At 43.2% G+C, this 19840-nt stretch overlaps 1 protein-coding gene across 3 annotated transcripts in view; it reads right to left on the reverse strand.

Moving 5' to 3' along the window:
* Positions 1-261: 261 nt before the first annotated feature.
* Positions 262-19840, reverse strand: part of ROR1 (receptor tyrosine kinase like orphan receptor 1) — a 155445-nt gene continuing 135866 nt past the window's right edge. For all 3 annotated transcript variants that reach the window (XM_065071994.1, XM_065071992.1, XM_065071993.1), the window contains 5 exons: positions 13487-13614; positions 11969-12286; positions 10912-11157; positions 6993-7204; positions 262-3280 (listed from right to left, as the gene is read on the reverse strand). In XM_065071994.1, coding sequence (XP_064928066.1) covers positions 1856-3280; positions 6993-7204; positions 10912-11157; positions 11969-12286; positions 13487-13614 — 2329 coding nt within the window. In that variant the 3' untranslated portion in view covers positions 262-1855. The remainder of the gene's footprint in view (positions 3281-6992; positions 7205-10911; positions 11158-11968; positions 12287-13486; positions 13615-19840) is intronic.

Consider the following 19840-nt stretch of genomic DNA (forward strand, 5'->3'; position numbering starts at 1 on the left):
GGGCGGGGAATAAAAGGCTCCTTAGAGCATTTGATGCTTAAGCTGCAAGAGAATTGTTTGCACTGATGCAATGACTCAAAAAAGTATGTGGGAGTAGATGAGAGAAAAGAGGGATCAAGAACAACACCACAGTTACTGTCTGTTGAACAAGATGCCAAGAGAGTGCTGCAAAGCTGTGTACCTATGTACGTGAGAAAGAGCAACTCCCACTAATGCACGTTATTCAAGTGTCTTACACCAAGATGGAGAAATACCGATATATTTATGTTACAACAATGTTTTAATAAACAGCAGCATAAAATACTCAGTGTTTAATATCATCTCTGGCATGTGAAATACAAAAATGCACATATCTTAATTATAAAATAGCCTTTGTTATTACATTTTCATGCTTGCCTAATTGAAATGCCCATAATTAATAAATCAATCATCAAGTAGTACAGTGATTAAATGCATGCAGTGAAAACAAAGAAAAATATTTGTATAAGGTAGTGGCTGAATATCACCATAATATATTTCAAGAACATCTACATCAAGTTAAAAATAAAAAGAAACAGACCAAGATATAAAATGCAGAGATGTATTTTCACTTCTGCTGTACAAAACATTATCACACTTTTGTGCAAAAAGATAAAAATAAAGTCATATTATACAACATTGTCAACTGAGCAAAAGATTGTTTTTGTTCTGTGTACAATAAAAATACTATTCAGTACAAAAAAGTCTGTGAAAAAACGTAATGTACACAGCACTCTCGTAACTCATTAAAGTGGTTTCAAACGAACAATCTAGATTGCTTATACCTGAATGAATTTTTCTTAATTATACAAATGTCATATTTCTAAGTTGAAAGTTAACACTAATTCACATTATTAGAACTGATAGACAAAATTGCTATCAATGGATTTGCTGCCTGATGGAATGTGAGTTTCCCCTTTCTCAGGGTTACTGGAGTCGTAGTCACTCAAATTAAACATTGATCTGAAACAATAAATATTCTTGGGAAAACCGATTGTCATATATAAAATTGTGGTTTGGAAGCTTTCCATTAAACAGTTGCATAGCAACAAAAGGATACAAAATTTCTGCTTTAACTACTAGATTATGAAATGTTATCTTTGAATAAGTTGATTCAGGTCCTGAATACTTTCATTTAATTTCCTTTAAGGCAATTTCTTAGAACTCCAGCCATCTTTAGCAGCCAATAGCAGACGATTTTTGAGGACTGTGAGCTGGTAATTCAAGCTATTGTGCTGTCATATAAATGACTTTTTTTTTGGTCTGCATCTGAACTCGGACTCCCAACTTAAAAAAAAAGACCAAAGTCCTACCTGAAGTAATTTATTCAGCTCTCAGATCACATCTTTGAAACATAATCCTCAACTGCAAAATTTACAAACATTGTAACTAGTATTGGAACTGAAATTGCACACCCAGTAGATCTCTGAATATTTGCATCTCCTAAAAAAAGAGACGAATATTAAAATATGCTTTCAGTATAAAAAAAGTTTCCGTGATTTAAACCATATCAGAGGTTTAAAAAAAGCTGTGAAAAAGCCTACGAGAAAACATTTTTATCTAAAAAAAATTTTAAAATTCCCCCTACCCCTTTTCGAATTGTTGGTGGCACTTAAAGAAACAACGTGTCCGTTCCCCAAGCTGAGTTTCCACATACCACACCGACCTCTGGTTGTGTCTGCCCGTCCTGGTAAGCAGTTAAACTTCACAGAAGATACTTGCTGCAATGTCTGTTAAACAACCAGAAGAATCTTTAATAAAATATTTGCATATAAATCTTTGCTACGACTTTCTAGTTTGTATTGTAAATAGGTATATTTACAAAGGCCTCAGTTATTTACAATTCAGCTGAAATCATAGATTCATTAGGTCCATGGATGCTGGAGTCTCCTAGTAGGGAAGACTGCTTCGAGTCCATTTTGTAGGGTTTTTGAGTTTTATTTCCAAAAACCGTAATACCGATTCCCCCCGGATGACTAGGAATTGACATGTGAGATAGCAAAGGAATATTTGCTTCTTGGTTGGAGCCTGAAGACGGCAAACTCGTGACGTGACCCGTGCTGGTGGATCCGCTGGCGCTGCTGGGAGAGCGGCTCTTTGGAGGAGGACAGTGCTGGATCACCCTGGGCGGGCCCTGCGGTGGGTAGTGGGCAGCTGGGAAAGCAGCGTATCCCGGCGGGATGGGGTACCCATTGATGGGGATGTAGCGCTGGTTTTGAGGTATGGGCGCTCCGATGAAGCCGGCGATCTGCCCTTGCGGGATGCCTTGTGCTGGGAACATGTAGTTGGGGTACCTGGGATTGCTGAGGTTGCTCACGGGACTGGCACTGAGGGAAGTCGTTTGAGTGGTGGCATTCCCACCCGAGGGGGTGGTGGAACTGGTGTGACTTGACAGACCCTCCCAGGAGCGCAGCCTGGCGTGGATTTCCTTAAATCGTGGCCGCCGGGATGGCAGATCGTGCCAGCACTCTGTCATCAGGCTGTACATTCTGGGAGGACAGTCTTCAGAGCACGGCAGCAGTTGTCTTTTCCTGATCATCTCGATGACTTCTTGATTACTAAATCCGTAGTACGGTTGAAGTCCAAAGCTGAATATTTCCCATAAAACAACTCCAAAGGACCAAATATCAGAATCGGAAGAGAACTTGCCATACATAATTGCCTCTGGTGGCATCCAGCGAATTGGCAGGAGAGACTTGTTTTGAACTCTGTAATAATCTGCCGAGTAGATTTCTCTCGAGAGTCCAAGGTCTGAAATTTTCACATGAAGTTGTTCTCCAATTAAAATGTTACGGGCAGCGAGATCCTTATGGACAAAAAAATGACTCGATAAGTACTCCATCCCTGCTGCAATCTGGACTGCAATATGGAGGAAATCCCCGTGGTCCAGGCTGGATTTTACAGTCCCATCCTCATCACTGCTGCATCCGACGTCCGAATGTGGTGATCGCATGATGAGGAACTCGTGGAGGTCTCCTTGGTTCATGTACTCGAAGAGCATGCAGACAGGCTGTTCCTGGGTCACGACGCCCAAGAGGCAAACGATGTTCGGGTGATGGAGCTCGGCCATGAGAGACGCTTCTTGCTGGAATTCTGCCCACTGCTGGGGGTTGTTAAAGTCTTTTAGTGTCTTGATAGCAATGAGCTGAGCGTGATCCATGCCCGGAAGGTAGAGATGGCCCTTGTAGATCTTGCCCAAAGCACATTCACCCAGTTCTTCCATGAACCGTACAGCAGACAAAGGCAACTCCTTAGCTTTACTCTGTTAAGGAAATAACAGCAAAAAGACGTCAGAAAAACATGACTGAAAATGTATTTTTAAGATAGTTTTGCACATTAAGCCAAGTGGGCTGATGTGGGGACTCCCGGGGCTGCACGCCCATTGGGCAGCGATGCTGCTCAGCCCCAGAGACACTGGTACTCAAGCTCAGGCCTAAGTGTCGTCTAATCTCTGTGTGCCCTGCTGCAAAACTAGATTTAGAGCTACTTTTTACCCTCTACACAAGACCACATAAAACTAGTGTTAGATCTAAATGTATGCAGGAACCACCAGCATTTCAGCAAGGGAATTTATATGCTTAAAATTGAATCTGACTGATTTCAGGAATTGAGGCAATTCACATACTTTCAGTAAGTACACACTCAAGTGCTTTCTGGGTCAGGGCCTAAAGTTGTAGCAGATTTTTTTTTTTAAAACTATGTTCTTGTACCCAGTTCCTCCTCAACTTTGCAATTAACCCTTCAATATACAGTGGAGATTATTTCTGTTCACACTTGACTGAATGTTCAATCCTGAAACGTGCAGGATAGTCAGTGGGAAAAATGACATTACAGTAAAAGAAGAAAGGCAAATTTTTAAAACCTGTTGTTATTCTGGGTGCATATATTCACTTTTAGGCCATAAAGAAGTTGTATTATTTTCAAACGTTAACTTCCACATATGCTTGTAACATCTACATCCAAACCCACTCATTTAGGGTTCTTAGTATAGCCATAGGTAGCAACTTAAGGCTGATGAGTTTGGGTTCTATGTTTCATAAATTAGTATAAACATGAGCATTTGCATTCCTGAAATAATGTAACAGCATCTTTACAGTGGTGATATAAGAACATTTAAAAAAATCATTTAAAAATGAGATTTCAGAATAAATTCTAATCGTATTGACCACTTACAACTTTCAGACAAATACTACAGTAATGGTAATAATGACGATAATAATAATAATAATAAAGCCATTTAAGCAGGCAGCCAGTAGACTGTACGGTGATGGCAGGAAATTAGCTATATTGTTGAGGAACAGATGGTTTATATTATACAAATCCTTTAGGCTAAAACTTGTTTAGGTTTGGCATATTGTAAATTATATTTTAGTAATGAAAGTGAAATGACCTCTGTCTGACCTGAGGCTGGGTTCGTCTGTTTGAACCAGCATCGTGGAAAACTATGAAAGAAAATGAAGTCATAAAGTTTTGGCAGGAAGGGCTCATTTCAAGTTAAGCGGTGATAAATCTGCTTCGTTTTTGTTTGACAAGTATTTGTCATACACCGGTGTACAAAATGTAAAGAAGTGTAAAATACAGAGGGGGCAGCACGCCAAAGTAAACCCACTGCCTCCATCTCCTCATCAGCTCCTTCCATTAGGTGAACAACAAGACAAGCTGGGTTTATTATCTTTTTTGAAGGCAATTAAAATCCCTTAAAACTGAATCAGGCTTTTGGATGAAAGGCTTAAGTTTTTATTTGTACGTGCAAACACACTTTTTGTGCAGACAGAGCTCCTACCTCAGCTGGAGCTTGAAGCCCAAGTGTGTTTTTACCCAAAGTTGACATTAATACTGGATACAGTATTTAAAATAGGATTCTGCTTCCTTTAAAAATTTTGTTTCAAAGGCAATCAAAACATTTGAGACAGGGTGCGCTGGGTTTCCTAGTAGGAAAATACAGAATTAGCATAAGTAAGATGGAAAGCTTTTTGCATCGTGTTATTTTGAACATAAAAGAGTGCTGTGTATATTTGCGAACATTTTTGGGCAAGTTCCGTTCCTGTGTATGGTGCATAAGGCATCAGTTGGTCAAAATCTGAGGTGGAAATTGTGACTTCATTAAAATGATGCCAATATTCCCATTATTTTCAGTTTAGCCAGGGTTTCACGCCAAATATCTAGTAGAATGGGGATCAAGAAGCAAGTGCAAATTTAACCAAATATTCCATGGAGGTGGGATGCAAAATGTAATTCTGACACCTAATTAAATGTTTTTTGTCCTACCACCACCATTTTGATATACAGCTACTCCTTAGAGTGCATAAAAGTTGAAATTAAGAACTTTAAAAGGAAAATCAAGACAAATTCACTGGGCCGGTGTGTGGAGGACTGAGGAGTTAAAATATAACACCAGACCGAGCTCTGCCCGACCACCATGAGCAGATTCCCCGCACAAGAGTCCTGCTGGCAACACAGCAGCACCAAGCGTCTGCAACATCATTTCAACCAGGAAGCCTCCTGTTAGCATTATTCCCTGGAAAAATATGCAATTTGTATTACTAACGGGCAAAAGCAGTGCTGCATTTTGCAGCACAGCTGCACAGCGAGTTTACTTTTATTACAGATTTAAAAAGACACTCTCATTCTTTCTGTGAGCTGGAATTTTCTTCTGCAACAACTTTCTGTGTCCGCCCCTGCCGCACTGAGGTTGTGGCTCCCCAGAGAGACAGGGCTCAGCTCCATCCATCCATCCATCCATCCATCTCTCCATCATCTGTCTGTCCATCCATCCGTCCATCTGTTCATCCATCTGTCCATCCCTGCCCTCGCAGCATCCCCAGAGCTCCCAGGATACAGCTACTTCACTCATCTTCCCTAAGCTGCCACGATTTAGTCTTTATAACCCAATTCTATAAACTATAAAATAGAGAGCAAGGAACAGCAGCATCCCATAAGTGCATTATCCAACTTCAGAAGAAAACTACTCCCAGATGCAGCTCCTGAAGTGCAAGTGTAACCTCTCCTGATGACGAGTGATTAACTTTGCTGGAAGCAAGATTTGAAGGTTAGAGTTCACATTACTGAAATTCAATAAAATCAGAATTTGGGTTAATTTCTAACAAAAATTACAGCTTCCTCAAAGGCCTGCCTGTTTCAGATACCACAGTCTACAGAGTTTCTACTCTAATTACTTGTAGATACTGATTTTCACTCTGAAATGCTTCGAAAGAACAAGGTCCATCAAATTAAAAAGAAAAGAACAAGACTCTTTTCCAGGGTGTTATGCTGCCTGTAGATGGCAGAAGGCAGTTACAGCCCTGCAGTGGGTGATCCATACAGGTCTGAAAACCGGCTGCCCTGCCGATAAACAGGGAGCTCAAGGTTAATCACGCTTAAATCTTAAATTATTTAAAAAAACGCTTCACGAATCTGGGACTACAGTGAAGCAAACCAATACCAGCAATGAGAGCCGCTATGCACCAGCTGTGCTGGCCAGAACTGCAGGCAGCTTTTTGAGGCTCTGTTTTGGTAATTTCTCTTTTATTTCTTTCTCTTTTAAGGGAGAGAGTAGCTAAGCCTGAAAAAACAAGGAACAAATCTTTCCAGAGTGATTTCAGTGGAGTGAAAGACAACATGTGACTGCAGCGGAGCCATGAAAAAAGTCTCCTGAGAAAATGCTGAATCACTTCTTTATCTGCACTACTTTCTAACTTAAATGAGGAAATTTAGAGACATTTCAGTAACGGGTTGCTTTCTTTATGACAAAAAACCCCTCCTATTTATCCAAACACATAGGAATTACCTCAACAGGTCCAGCACACTTGCTATGCTGCTGCTGAGAAAAGTCCTTACAAAAATTACAGCTACAGGCACCAGCAGAAACTGCAAGCTTGAAATCAGCTTAATATTTTAGCACTGAGTTGATCAAAGCATTTCAGTCCCTGCCTTAATGGACAGCAAACGTCAAAGCAGAAATGAGGATTAATTACCTTTGGTTTATAGGCGTTGAGCATTGACATCTCCACGTTTTGTCCTCTGACGTGTTTCGGCTGCCTCTGAACGGGAGGGGAGGATGACTTCTGATTGTTGCGACAGATGCAGATAAAGAAGAAGAGCAAGGCTATGGCCAGGGGAATAGTAACACTTGGCACCAGGATATATAGGATTTCCATTTTATTCTTTTCCTTGGAATCCTTGTAATCTGGTACAGAAAAAAACATAAACCAATTAATGAAGTATCCCACAGAGTCAAATACATCTCTGGGTCAACTAGAAGTATTAAGAATACAAAAATCCAGGTAATACTACTGCAATCTACCTTCAATACTGTTTTATTTCCTTAATATTAACAGAGCAATTTATTTTGTTGAGTAACGTTTTTGTAAGAACACAGAATGACCAGGAACAGGTTCCCTGCAACACGTCGGTTCCAACCTACTTGTAAGTCATGAAACAGCTGAAGCCTGGGAGGTGGCTTTGCTTGGGGTGAAATGAAATTATGGTCTAATACAGGTCCACAGAAAAGTTAATTTGTAAACTGGTTTATGCAAGAAAGGCTCTGGTGGGATTACAGACTCCTTATTTTAATATGTACACTAGGTTTTGGTGCCACAGTTTCCTTAACCCAACAGAAATGTGAGGAGCCACTAAAAAGGACAGTTTTATACCGCTATTTATTTCCAGCCTCCTGTTCTCAACATCTCCTAACATCGGCCGGTTTATTTAAGATAGCATGAATGCCGGCTGTGATATTTGCTCCCTCCGCACACGGCTCTGCACAGCTAGTGATTAATTTTAGAAACACGAAATCCTCTTCTCCCAGTGCCCAGCAAAGCATCAGCCCCTCGCCTCCCCGCAGCTGGTTCTGCTTCCCCCAAACACACGGATTAGAGGGAAGGTGCAGCGGGAGAGGGGACAGAGGCTTCGGAAAGGGGCTCATGTCCTCACAGTCACACAGCACCCGTGTGCGGTGACAAGGACAGACCTCCCAGCTCTGCGCGTGGGGATGCTGAAGCCTGTTCTGCTCTGGTATTTCCCAGGAGCACTCATGAAGTTTAGGGTGTAATTACATACAGATTAACACACTAACTCTAGGGGCACCGGGGGTCTCTGAAGATCACCTTGGGCTGCAGGACCGGTGGCCGTAGCCTGGTTGTTTCCCAGGGAGATAGGGAATGTCTGTGGCAGCATCAGGCTTAGCAGATTCTGGCAGAATGGGGAATGTTTTACTATTCCTACAGGGTCATTTCAGTTTGTTTGTCTGTGTTTTCCAGGCTGGATTTGTAGAAGTGCTGAGCGGCCCGCACAAGTATCTTTTATGCACTTAATTAAACATGAACTTGATCTGAAGCTTGTGTTTGACTCACATTGTGACAGAGGCAAAGTTCAAATGGTTCTGGATGTCACTTTGCATAACCCCTCTCCTCTTACAGGCTCGCGCTGTCCTTCACTCCCCCCACGCTCCTTTTTGACCATTCTTTTCTGATTAAGTTGTGCCATCTGGTTCTTAACGCAAAGGAGAGCCCATCCAAATATTGCTATGGCCTTTGGGAAACAAGAGAGGACTAAAGCACCGTGGGTGCTCTTGGCCTGTCTGAATGTCCAGCTCTACAGTGCAGACCCACTGCAGGTTTCTTTGCTGCCCTTTCGCATGGACAATCAGAGCCTTTCCCCTCTCCAAAACCTTCTCATGTTGGTTTTTGCTAAGCTTCATGCTCAAATTGCTCCACGTTTCATATCTTCCTATATTCAGGTTGACAAACTTTTATGAAACGAATCTATTGTGGGTTGTGAGACAACTGAAAGATACAGTTGAAGAAAGAAAGAGTCAGCACGAGGCAGACAGAGACCTGGGCACTAGTTCATCGCCTGAGCCATTCCAGTCAAAGGGAATTATTATTCTTATTAAGTAGCAGCCCCTGCCATGAAGCCTCATTAGGTTAATAGGTTTCTTGGGAGCAACCCTAATTAAATCCATTTCCCATCTAGGCACGTCCTAGTGAGGCAGAATGCACAATACTTATTAAAATGTGCCTGAAATGGCTCTTTCAGCCAGGGCAAAACCAGCAGAATGCAAGTCCCATGTGGTATTTTGGTTTTAATATGCAGATTAGCATTTAACAATTAAATTACTCCTCACCTGATATAGCTCTATTTGTCTATATTTAGAATAGCGATGCCGTAAAACCCAGCTGTACAGCGAGTACCATTTGAAGCAGTGGTGAGAAGTAATTAAAACCCTTGTTGGGAATTCTTCAAACCAGCCAGTCTGTCTCATTTATTATCTAGTAAAACGTTCAAATCAGGGACTTTTGCAACACATCCAAAAATGTCCTGCTTTCAGCTATGTCAGATCAAAAGATGGAGCCAGTCCTGGGATCTCAGAGCCTGTTTAGAGGGGGCCTGGCAAGCAGCACCCCCCATCAACTCCTAATTACCCAATTATCCAGAAGTTGTGGCAAACACAAAACGCACACGGCTGAAAGGTCGTAGAGCGACAACGCAGTGGAGTGCAGAAAGCTGAACGGCATCGCTGGGGGTGGACACATAGAGACCCTTGAGTTTGCTCAAATCAAGCTGCCCAAACCCCCCAGGGATGAGCTGTGACTCCTCACCCAGCCCAGGCGTCTGCCCAGGACGCTGCAGGGAGCCTGCTGGGCCAGATTTTTGCACTGAAGGGCTGAAAACGGCCTTCAGAACAGTTTATATAGAATTAACTATTCTTGTGTAGTCAGTCTATCACTGTGCCTAATTAACAAAAAAAATAACTGAGGTTAAATGCACTGAAATAATAGCGATGAGATCCAGGACTCTAAAAAGCGTATATGAATGTTAGAGAGGGTTTGAGATGCACATGATATAGCCCAGACTGTCTGCCTTTCTCCTGATCTGCTCTTTCAGTAAGAACATAATTTAGATCCCATTTTGGCGTCGATTCCCATCTTTCCATTAATTGAAAAAGACTTTGGAGCAGGCTCAGAACATGTCTCGCTGCAGGAATGTTCATAAGCATAACCAGAAATAATTTAATTTGGTTATGGCTATCACACAGTAACATCAAAAGGTATCTCCTTTCCAAGGGGAAAGGTAATGTTACTGTGACAACTTGTAGGCAACATAAAATTTTGTGTGAAACTTTGTATTGTGAACTTCCAGAACATTTCTGGGTGCATTTCTGGCATGTCCATGCAAATAGCTGTATTTTTTTCTTGGCAAGCTATCAATACCATTATTTTTAAATGCAGATAAAACAATTAGGAACCATTTGTTCAGGTCTTCCATCCACCTCCCCCAGGTCTGAGAAAAGCAGAATAACATGAGAGCTGAATCTCCATTTTTGTTTATTTAGAAAAACAAAAATGTAGCCAGGGCAGTTCTGTAAACACAAACTTCAAATACAACGGAGAGGATCTGGCAAGATCATCTCTATTTTAAAACAAGACTTGAGCTCTGTTAAGTGAGGTTTGCATTTATTAAAATGGCTCTTAACGAACCAAGTGAAATGGGGGAACATTTTATAACCTCTTTGTGGATCAGCGTCAACAACACAACTTCTGTGATTTGATTTAACTTGGACTCGGGAGTTGTACTGATTGTAACAGCGGCCTGGAAAGCCTGGGACGCTGGGGCCGGTGACGTGCTGCTGCTTCACCACCTTCTGGGGAGGGCTCAGGAATTCCCTAGAAAAATATTTTCATGACACCACTTTGCCAGCTGCTCAAAGGTCTCCTCGGGGCGAGGATGCTGTGGCTTTAGCTGCAAACACCATAGTTAGCATTTCCTACGGCTTGCTTTTCAGGGATGCAAAAAAGACACTTCGGAGCTCCCCGGAGCTCCTGTTTTGCAGGACAGCTGTAGGGACGTGACAAAAGGGTTCCAAAATGAAAGATAAAGAAGATCGGTAATTACCACATGCCGGGACATCACAAAGCTCAGACTTAAAGTTCTCATCTAAGGTGAAGCACCACGGGGCGTCCTTCTGGTTGCCGGGGTTGCGGCAGTAGGAGTGTCCCCCGTTGAGCTCGGGGTAGCGGACGGCGGTGAAGGTGTGAGTGTGCGGGTACTGCGAGTTCCAGGGCTGGCACTGCCGCCCTGACCGCGTCACACTCACTGTCCCCCGGTAATCCACTCCCGTGCTGTTGTAGCATTTGTGATCTGTAAAAAATCCAAAATAAAACAATAAAAAACCCCATACAAATCCAAAGGCGGCAGTGAGGCAAACGGCCGCAGCACGGTGCGTGGGGGAGCCCAGGTTGGGAGCACGGGATCCCAATTTGCTGCGGCTGTAATGCAGAGCCTGCTTTGCATTCACATTCCTGGGGGGATTTAAAGCTTATGCTTCTGTAATGAAAACAGCTTATGCCAAGCGTTTTTAATATAAGATACACAAAGGAAGTAAAAACTACAGTGGGAACCCGAATTGCAGCCATTATTTTCATATGAAGGTAGAGAATTTGTGGGAGCCATGTTTTATATTTGACTATTCAGATGTGTAAGGGCTGTGAACAGGCCTGATCAAAGACTGAGCTCAGCCAATGTCTAAAATTAGGCTGTATTAGGCAGGGCTAGCCCTGGCCCCTACAAATATTCCCCCTGACAAGCAGCCCCATACTGCACCCATGGTTTTGCTGCAGGACAGGGAGGACCTATCAATGCTCCTCAGTATTCAAATGCTTTCACTGTCACTGCTTCCTACTTCCTATTAATTAGAAAAGACCTGAAACCAATAAACAGTGTTTAGTGTGAGCCCATAGGTGGCTAAGGAAACAAAATGAGAAAGTATTTCTGAATTTCTACCCGCTCTGGACCAGCTAGGGGAGCAGTGTGGGAGCGGGGGGACTGGAGGGTGCGGCGTCTGCGAGCTTTCAAAGCCCAGCATCAGCTCCAATGCTGATGCATGGATCCTTCCAGCCATCCTTTTCACAGCGGTACCTTTTGCACAGAGGCACAACCGGTTTTCACTCACTTTTATTTATGGGGTCTGCCATTGGGATCCCAATCCTGATACAATTGACAGCTTCAGGGCTGTCTGGCTGGGGAAGATCTTCACAGTTGGGCAGCTTTAATCTCATCAGAATCATGGGATTAGACCTTGCAAAAATATACTCTGTCTGACACAGGACGTTCTCCAGGATTTCGCATTCGTCCCGGCACAGGTCTCGCGGTTTGGGAGCCGACGAGGTCTCGTCGCAGTAGGGGAAGGCGTAATGGCACAGCGAGGGGATCGCAAACTGGGAGCATTTATCCGACAAATGGCTGGAAGTGCCAATCATGGTGAAGGCAGCTGCAAAATATACAGAGATTTCACTTAACTCAGTGAGAATTTTATTCCGGTGCTCTTGCCTTCCCAGTATAACCTTCATTTCTCATTGTGACTAGTATTTTCAGATGTTCAGGTGATGAACGGGCCTTCCAGAAATACAGAGCACTAATTACATTAGAAGTTATTAACGATGCTGATTTCGCTGACAGAGAAAATACATCTGGTTTTCAACGTGGGATTAATGTTAAGTATGTTACCGAACCTCCAAACCTTAATATAGGGTTTTTTTTCCCCAAATAATTTACAATGGTTTGCAAAATCATATAATATTTGGACGCCTTTTACCCAACAGTTAAAAACGGCAGTCCCTGCAGGCTGCAGAATGACAGTACCGGTACCCTTGTGGAAGATGACAGCTTTCATAATATTCCAAATGACTTTTCAAACAAAATGCCATAAGATTATGAACTGTTTGCTATATAGAAATCATTGGCTTTCCTGTGAAGTCTTTTTCACAATGCTGACAGTGTTTACAAAACAAAGGAAGAACACTCCAGGGTGAAGATAAACTTTGAATATTCTGACAGCGAGAGAAATTCTGAATATAGACAAGATGATTACTGGCTAGGGTTTGGCTGAGGTTAATGTATATTAAAAAAACAGAGGAATATAATGATATTTATGAGGTTTTAGCTTGAATTCAGCACCCCCATCAGCACATCTCCCACAAAACCAATGATAAATGGTTCCTTACTAAATCTAAAGGCAAAACATGATGTGGTGAATTATTTATGCATATATGCTGGAAGACATGCGGCCTCTCCCAGCACCTACGGTTCTCCTAAATTGTCTCAGCCACCTGCGAAACAACTAAGTCTGGTCTCCCTTCACTTTTCAAATCTGCTTGGGCAACAACTGCACAAGGTGGCCAGGCTTTGAGCCACCCTGAGAAGCTGTAGATACACAACATCTTCTCCTTGGAAAATCAGTTCTTAGTTTCTTTTGGATCAGCAGAGACACGGAAGCTGCTCAGACCACTGCTCTTTAGAGGGCTCCTTCCACTGCCACCAACCACACTGGGGTCCTGGGTGAGCTTTGTGTTGGAACCTCACAGCAGAAGAGAAGGAGCAAATAAAAATAGTATTGCAGTTTAGAAAACCCTAGCAGCTTTGTGAGATAAGATCGCTTCTTGGGAAAGAAGCAAGTGCCTTTTTTACCCACCTGTAATCTGATTTTCTATTTCCCCTTGCATATGCAAAGACTCCATATAAATGGTTCGGTTTCCAATGAACCGCGCACAAGCGATCCCCCTGTAGGGCTGGCAGAAACCATCCTCTTCATACTCGTCCCTGAAACCGATCACAAAACACAAAAGGGTGAAACATTTCACATGCGACTTTGCAACAAAACATCCCCACAGGGAGGTGGCACTTGCATTATGAGCGGGCGACGCAAGGGGCTCGCCGGGTTTGTCGATTCGTTCTGGGTGACACTCGCCGGGTTCAGGAGCCCACGTCCCGCTGGCCCCTGTGATAAAGGATTATCTGGTCCATAGGTAGCGCGGAGGGCACAGGCTTTGTGACCTGAAAGGATTCCCACACTGCTGCAGGTAGTTTTCAGTACCTCACAAGCGAGCCCAAAATGATTATTTAAGGATTATATCAATATAAGGATCATATCCTTATATCCAACAAAACTGTGAATATGTATTTTTTAAAACAAATTCAACTTCCTGTTAAAAACAGTGGCATTTCAGGTTCATTTAATAATCTTGTATTAAAGGAACACTTTTCGCATGAGGGGGAAGGCTATATTCAGGAATATATCCAGCCTTGATTGGAAGAGAAAACATAAACTGCCTGAAAGAAAAGATTTATGTTTATTTAAAGCAGCTATCATGCTGTTTTCTATTTTTAAACCAAGCTTGTACTTAATACTGACAAACATAGCAGGAAGAGTCATGCGAGCAGAGACAGAATTTAGAGTGTATATAGAAAATCAAACAACTCCCAGCACTGATACCCTTGAAATAGGAAATGTTTCTTCAATCTTCCCCGAGTGTGGTAAAAGTTATTGCTAAAACAGAACCAAAGCTAAGACAGGAGTTAAATAGACAGATTTATTTCATTAGGTGCTTTGCTTTATGCAATATAGGAGACATTTAATACATAAATCCAGATGTGAAATTATTTGCCAATATTCTTCAAACAAAGCAAAGAAAGGAAATTACTAAACCTCTGAAGGCCAGAGCGGTCGCTGCTTATTTTGAGCAGATAATCGAGAGCAAAGTGCTCGCACACAACGGAGAGCCCGGCGGAGGTTTTGAGGAGGGGTTTACAGACGCAATCACTGAAACACGCACCCAACTGCACCCATCAGCCCTTCGACTTTCTCGCTTGGAGGATCCAGTCAGGAGACACTTGGGACCCGTCTTCTGCAAAGGCTCTGCTCAGGCGCCGGCAAAGGGAGACGCCTAATGAAAATTTGCTAATAATTTATTTGTGATTCATGCCGGTACCCACCCAAGACAGCTACTGCACGGCTCTCAAGCTAGGAAGAACGATACTGGAATATCCCTAAGTATGATCACAGCTGGGTAGGCAACAGGTTACTTTATCGGCTTTTTTTTTTTGCAAAATTCATCCTCCCCCAGCTGGCGAAAGCCAAACAGTGGCATCAGACTATGCCATTAATAGGGAAAAATCAGAGCTTTTTTAATCAACTCTACCATTAAGTTTAACAAAAGACACTTTCATCCCCTCCTGAAGACCTTGGCTGTGAGAGCTTGGAAATGCAAATTACACGTAGGCTCTTTGAAGTCACCCTTTCATTGTGTGCATGGCTTAGAGCCCAGCTCCCCAGCGCCCGTCACAGCGGCCAGGGCCGGCTAATGGGATTAGTGGGAAGAAGCGCTGAGATCGCCCTCCAGGACACCCCAAATGCCTCCCAGTGCTCCTCAGCCAACAGCTCCCGAGCATCACCCCGGGATTCACACAGCACTGCTTTCCAGCTTAGAGGGAGAAGCCAGACACTGTGAATTAACTGCGATAATTGATGGCTGTGAAGACGGGGCGTGGGGAAGAGGGATGGTAGAGATGGAAACCTCCTTACACACACACCTCACAACCATGAAGACATCGAGGGGAAGGGGTCCAGCCTCCATTAGGGGCATCTACCACCTCTCTGGCCAATCTGGGACAGGCTCTCACCACCCTCAGGGGCAACAATTTCTTCCTCATGTCTGGCCTGAATCTCCCTCCCTTAGTTTAAAACCATCACCCCTTGTCCTATCACAACATGCCCTTCTAAAAAGTCCATCCCCAGCTCTGTTTCTGTATCATCCTTTGTCAGCTGTTCAGGGTCCCACAAAATCCTCCCTTGCCTCTCCATCTCCTAGTGATGTCTCTCGCCCTCCTTCACTCCTGCAGCTCTTTCCTATGAGAAGGCTCAGGATAGAAATCTTTACATCCAGGATTTAGGGCCACCCTGGGCATCTCTTTGGCCCTTGATGGGGACCCAAAGCTGCACCCAGCCAGACAGCAATTCCTTGAGCCACCGCTCCCTACAACACAGCGTTTTGGGGGGCGCAGCCATGAGTTCTCCATCTAAAGAGCATTTCCCGCTGACCAGAGAGCTGCTGAGGCTCAACACCCTCTGCTCGCCAGATGCCCCATCCAAAACCAGAGCCATAGCCTGACACGGAGCCCACAACAGCTGCAGAGCTCCTGTACAGCTTCGGCACATTCCCCACCTCCGGCAGCCGGCCTGAAAACGCAGCTATCGGGTTCTTGGCATCGAGGCTGAGATCACCGTTCCTTTCACATAGTTCACGTTTCGCATAGCTCGCATGCTTTTTCTGAGCAAATCACAGCCATCACCGCTCAAACACGTACCCACTTCATGGTCCTGATCCAATTCTACCCACAGAGAAAGGACGGGTCCTTTGGGTCAAACAGGAGGTAAATTAGACCTGATTCAGCAATTATTATGTTTAAATTTACAGACAGGCTTAAGTTCTAATGAAATGGAAGTCAATCTAAGCCGCAGACACTGCTGATTGGGGATGGACTTAATCGCTTGTGCAAATTCTCCGCTGGAGAGGAGAGCAGTCCGCAGGTGGAAACCAGGGACACCGGCTTTTGCAGAGCTGGGCTCGGGCTCTGGGTGCTGCCCCTTGATCGACTCACGCTCCTTCCACCGCCTGCACCCTGGCTGCACCTGCCCTGGCTGCCCTTCAGGGAAGACTACACACACGAAAAAAGGAAAGCGCTGGATTTTAATGAGTGACACATAACACAGCGCTGTAGTGTTTTATGATTATTTATTTTCAGATCTGGTTTCCACTCTGTTTTCTGTTTGGGTCTTTAAATATTTCTAGCCCTAATGTTTATCTTGGAGCTTGCCCTCTGCTTTTAGATCCCCCTGTGACAAAACTTCTGGCTTCATGCAATGATAATAGTACCATGGACTAAATTTACACCGTTCTCTGGTGTCTTTAAGTATCTGATTGCACAAAGTTTACAGAAGACTAAGAGCTTTGAAGGGTGTCCACACCAACCCACTAACGTAACCTGATCTGGAACCTGCACCAACATGGTGTGCACGGGGTCTTCATGCAGCCCAAACCTGAGCAGCATCTTTCTATGGATTGCAGAGGCTGCACAGAAAGATCAGCACCATAATAAGGCACTTCATGTTTCTCTGGGTACACCTGAGTATGAGTAAGTGCCTGTATGAGTAAAAGGACCCTGTCCTTCAAATATAGTTTAAAATGGCAAAGGTCCCAACAAGGGTCACCAGGATAGAGCCAGAAGGAGAGACCAAGTCACAGCACCCAAAAATAATTGCCAACAACTGACAAAGAATTCACTGTCACCGCTTGGGTTCATTTTCACCTCTTTAATTTTCTTCTGTTTTGTGCTGGCAATATTTACATCTGTCAGCCCTGGGTCACCAGCAGCTTTTCACATACTGAAATGGTAACAAAATAATAAACCAACCCTAAAGCAAAGAATGGCCAGTGCAAGTTTATGGTTCTCCCCCTTCCCCATGGCTTCCTCGGTGTTCTCCTAACTTCACAGCAAGATCCTTCTCTTCTCTCTGGGACATTCTCTTTCACTGCATCTGACTATGGCATGCTGAAGAGGTAAACAGGAAAGCAAAAAAGTGATACAGCTCCACATGCAAAGGTCTCACGGTGAATAAAAATCACATTCAGAAAGCGCAGAGCGGTTTGAGACCCAAACTCCCATCTGCCCTCAGTGCGACAAAACAGGCAAAGCAGCGGAAAAGCAACAACAACCCCTTCGCGATTTGTTTCTTATCAGTTCGCACTAAACCTGGAGGGGCTGCACGGTCTCCACCTCATCCAAACAGATCTCTGGAGTCTGGTTTCTAAACACAAACCGTTTCTGCAAGATTCTCTGTCAAAGTCCAGTTCCCAGCACGCTGACTTTTCCTTGCCAGTCTTTTTCTAAATTACTCAGAAATTGCCCGAATCTAAACAACGTTCCCAGCAAATGTCAACAGTGGTTCCAGGAACTCAGTTTAGCAAAAGCTTTGTAACCAGGATTCAACATGAGTTCACTTAGAAGTATTTAATCAATTAATAGAAAAACTGAACCTTGTGAGATCATGTTGTATTTATTTTTATAATATCCAATGTATTAAAAATACATATTCCAGACATGCCGTAATTGTGTGGTCATTTCTACCACACCCCATGCAATTCGCTCTTTTTTTTTTATTTTCCTTTTAATTTGCTTTAAGAAGGATTTGCATGACTACTCAATGAGAAAGAATCATAAATACAGAATTAACTTTGATACCCTGAGCAAAAATGGGCAAAGGAGAGACGTAGGACAGGAGAAGACAAAGTCCAAAATGCTTTGAGCGTCCCAAGACATGAGGTAGGAGCATCGCTCTCCCTCCTGACCCCTGTTCCAACACCAGCCCACTACAACATGTATTTATGCTCAGATCTGTGAGTTGGTTAGATGGGATCATTGGACTATTGTTATTTTGGTAACCAAATCTCTAACTGACAGCAATGTAAAACAGAGGAGGGTACACAGAGGCAGTGAGGAGGAATAAAAGCAGCACAGGAAAGGACATCACAATGTTCAGTGATACTGGAAGACGCACGAGATTAAGGTGTGTGTCCAAAGCCAGACTGATTTATTAATATTAACTATTTTGAAGAACAAAAGAAAATAAATGCTGTATTATCTCTGAGATCTACCAAGTGGAGATGGAGTAGCTTTGGCTCCGTGCGAAGACTGTCCAGACATTCTTTTCACTTGCAAAGCAAAAGGCATTTTTTTCTTGCTTAAAAAAAATAAAATGTTCTACCATAGCACTAAATTGTTCAGAGCAGTTCATCTAAATAATTTATATCCAACAGCAGAGTACTGATGGGAAAATGCAGCCAACGTTGCCTAATTCAGACAACTGAGCGCTTTAGAGCCTTCTCTGCCAAGGAGAAACTGCTGTGAGGGCTCAGCTCCTGTCACACTCTTGTGCTCTTGCAAAAGCTGCACCCAAAGGGTCCTGGTCAAAATTTGGATCAGGCACTTACAAATCTGGAGCCTAAACCTGGGGTTACGGAGGTTGTTGCTTTAGGGGAGCTGAGTTCATACCGAATGCTGATGGGAGACAGCACAGAAGAAACATGCTCTAGAAAACTTGGCAGTTAATTAAAAGGTGTATCAATAAATTATTTTTATTGTTGCGTGTATCCAATAAACCCTCTGTACATGCATTAATGCTGTATAAATTATTTGTACATTGTTAAATAAATTGTATTTTGTTCTGCACTCATGTTCCAGCTTCATGTAGAATAAAAGGAAAAGAGTTTTTACTTGGCAGGTAACCCTTAAAGCAAACAGATGAATAATATTCTGTCATACTTTCCAAAGAGCAAACCCCAGTTGCTTGTGCCTCACTTTGAAAATGGGAGCATATTGGCTCTGTTTCATAACAATATTTCAGAAATGTGAGGGCTGCATTTTACTTTGCAAAAAGAAGAGAATTGCCCAGACTTGTACGTCACTGTGTAATTTAAGGAAAAGTTCTGTGCAACATAAGCTATTGCTGTTTTGACACCCCTTTAAAGTGGCAGGGCAGCTTGGGTTTAAATGGTTCCCTAGAAAAGCATAGGCATAAAATAAAAAACTAATAACACTGTCCCTTGACATCATTAAATGTACAGAGTCCCGCAGCACCACTGGTACACCTGGTTCCTAAACATAATAATAATTTTTAAAACAACTCAATAAGCAAATACGATCTGCCTAAGTAACTACTTTCTTAGCTGTTATCTCACTTTGTGGACTGAGAGCTGGTTTAATATGAGGCCTCTGATCCAGAGACAGATGAATATCCAAAATTAACACGAGTTTGGGATGCTGTTGTGTATGGCTGAGCACGTGGGATAGCACCGAGCAGCCCAGGCCAGTGCTCAGGCCACTTTCTGGCCGTTCTCTGCTAAAACCGGGGCAGACAAAATTCCCTCACCCCCCAAAAATCTTACAATTACCCAAAGGTACCGGGCTGAGCCTTTCTCAGGGCTGCACA

The sequence above is a fragment of the Columba livia genome, chromosome 8, assembly GCF_036013475.1.
Source record: "Columba livia isolate bColLiv1 breed racing homer chromosome 8, bColLiv1.pat.W.v2, whole genome shotgun sequence".
Classification (NCBI taxonomy): domain Eukaryota; kingdom Metazoa; phylum Chordata; class Aves; order Columbiformes; family Columbidae; genus Columba; species Columba livia.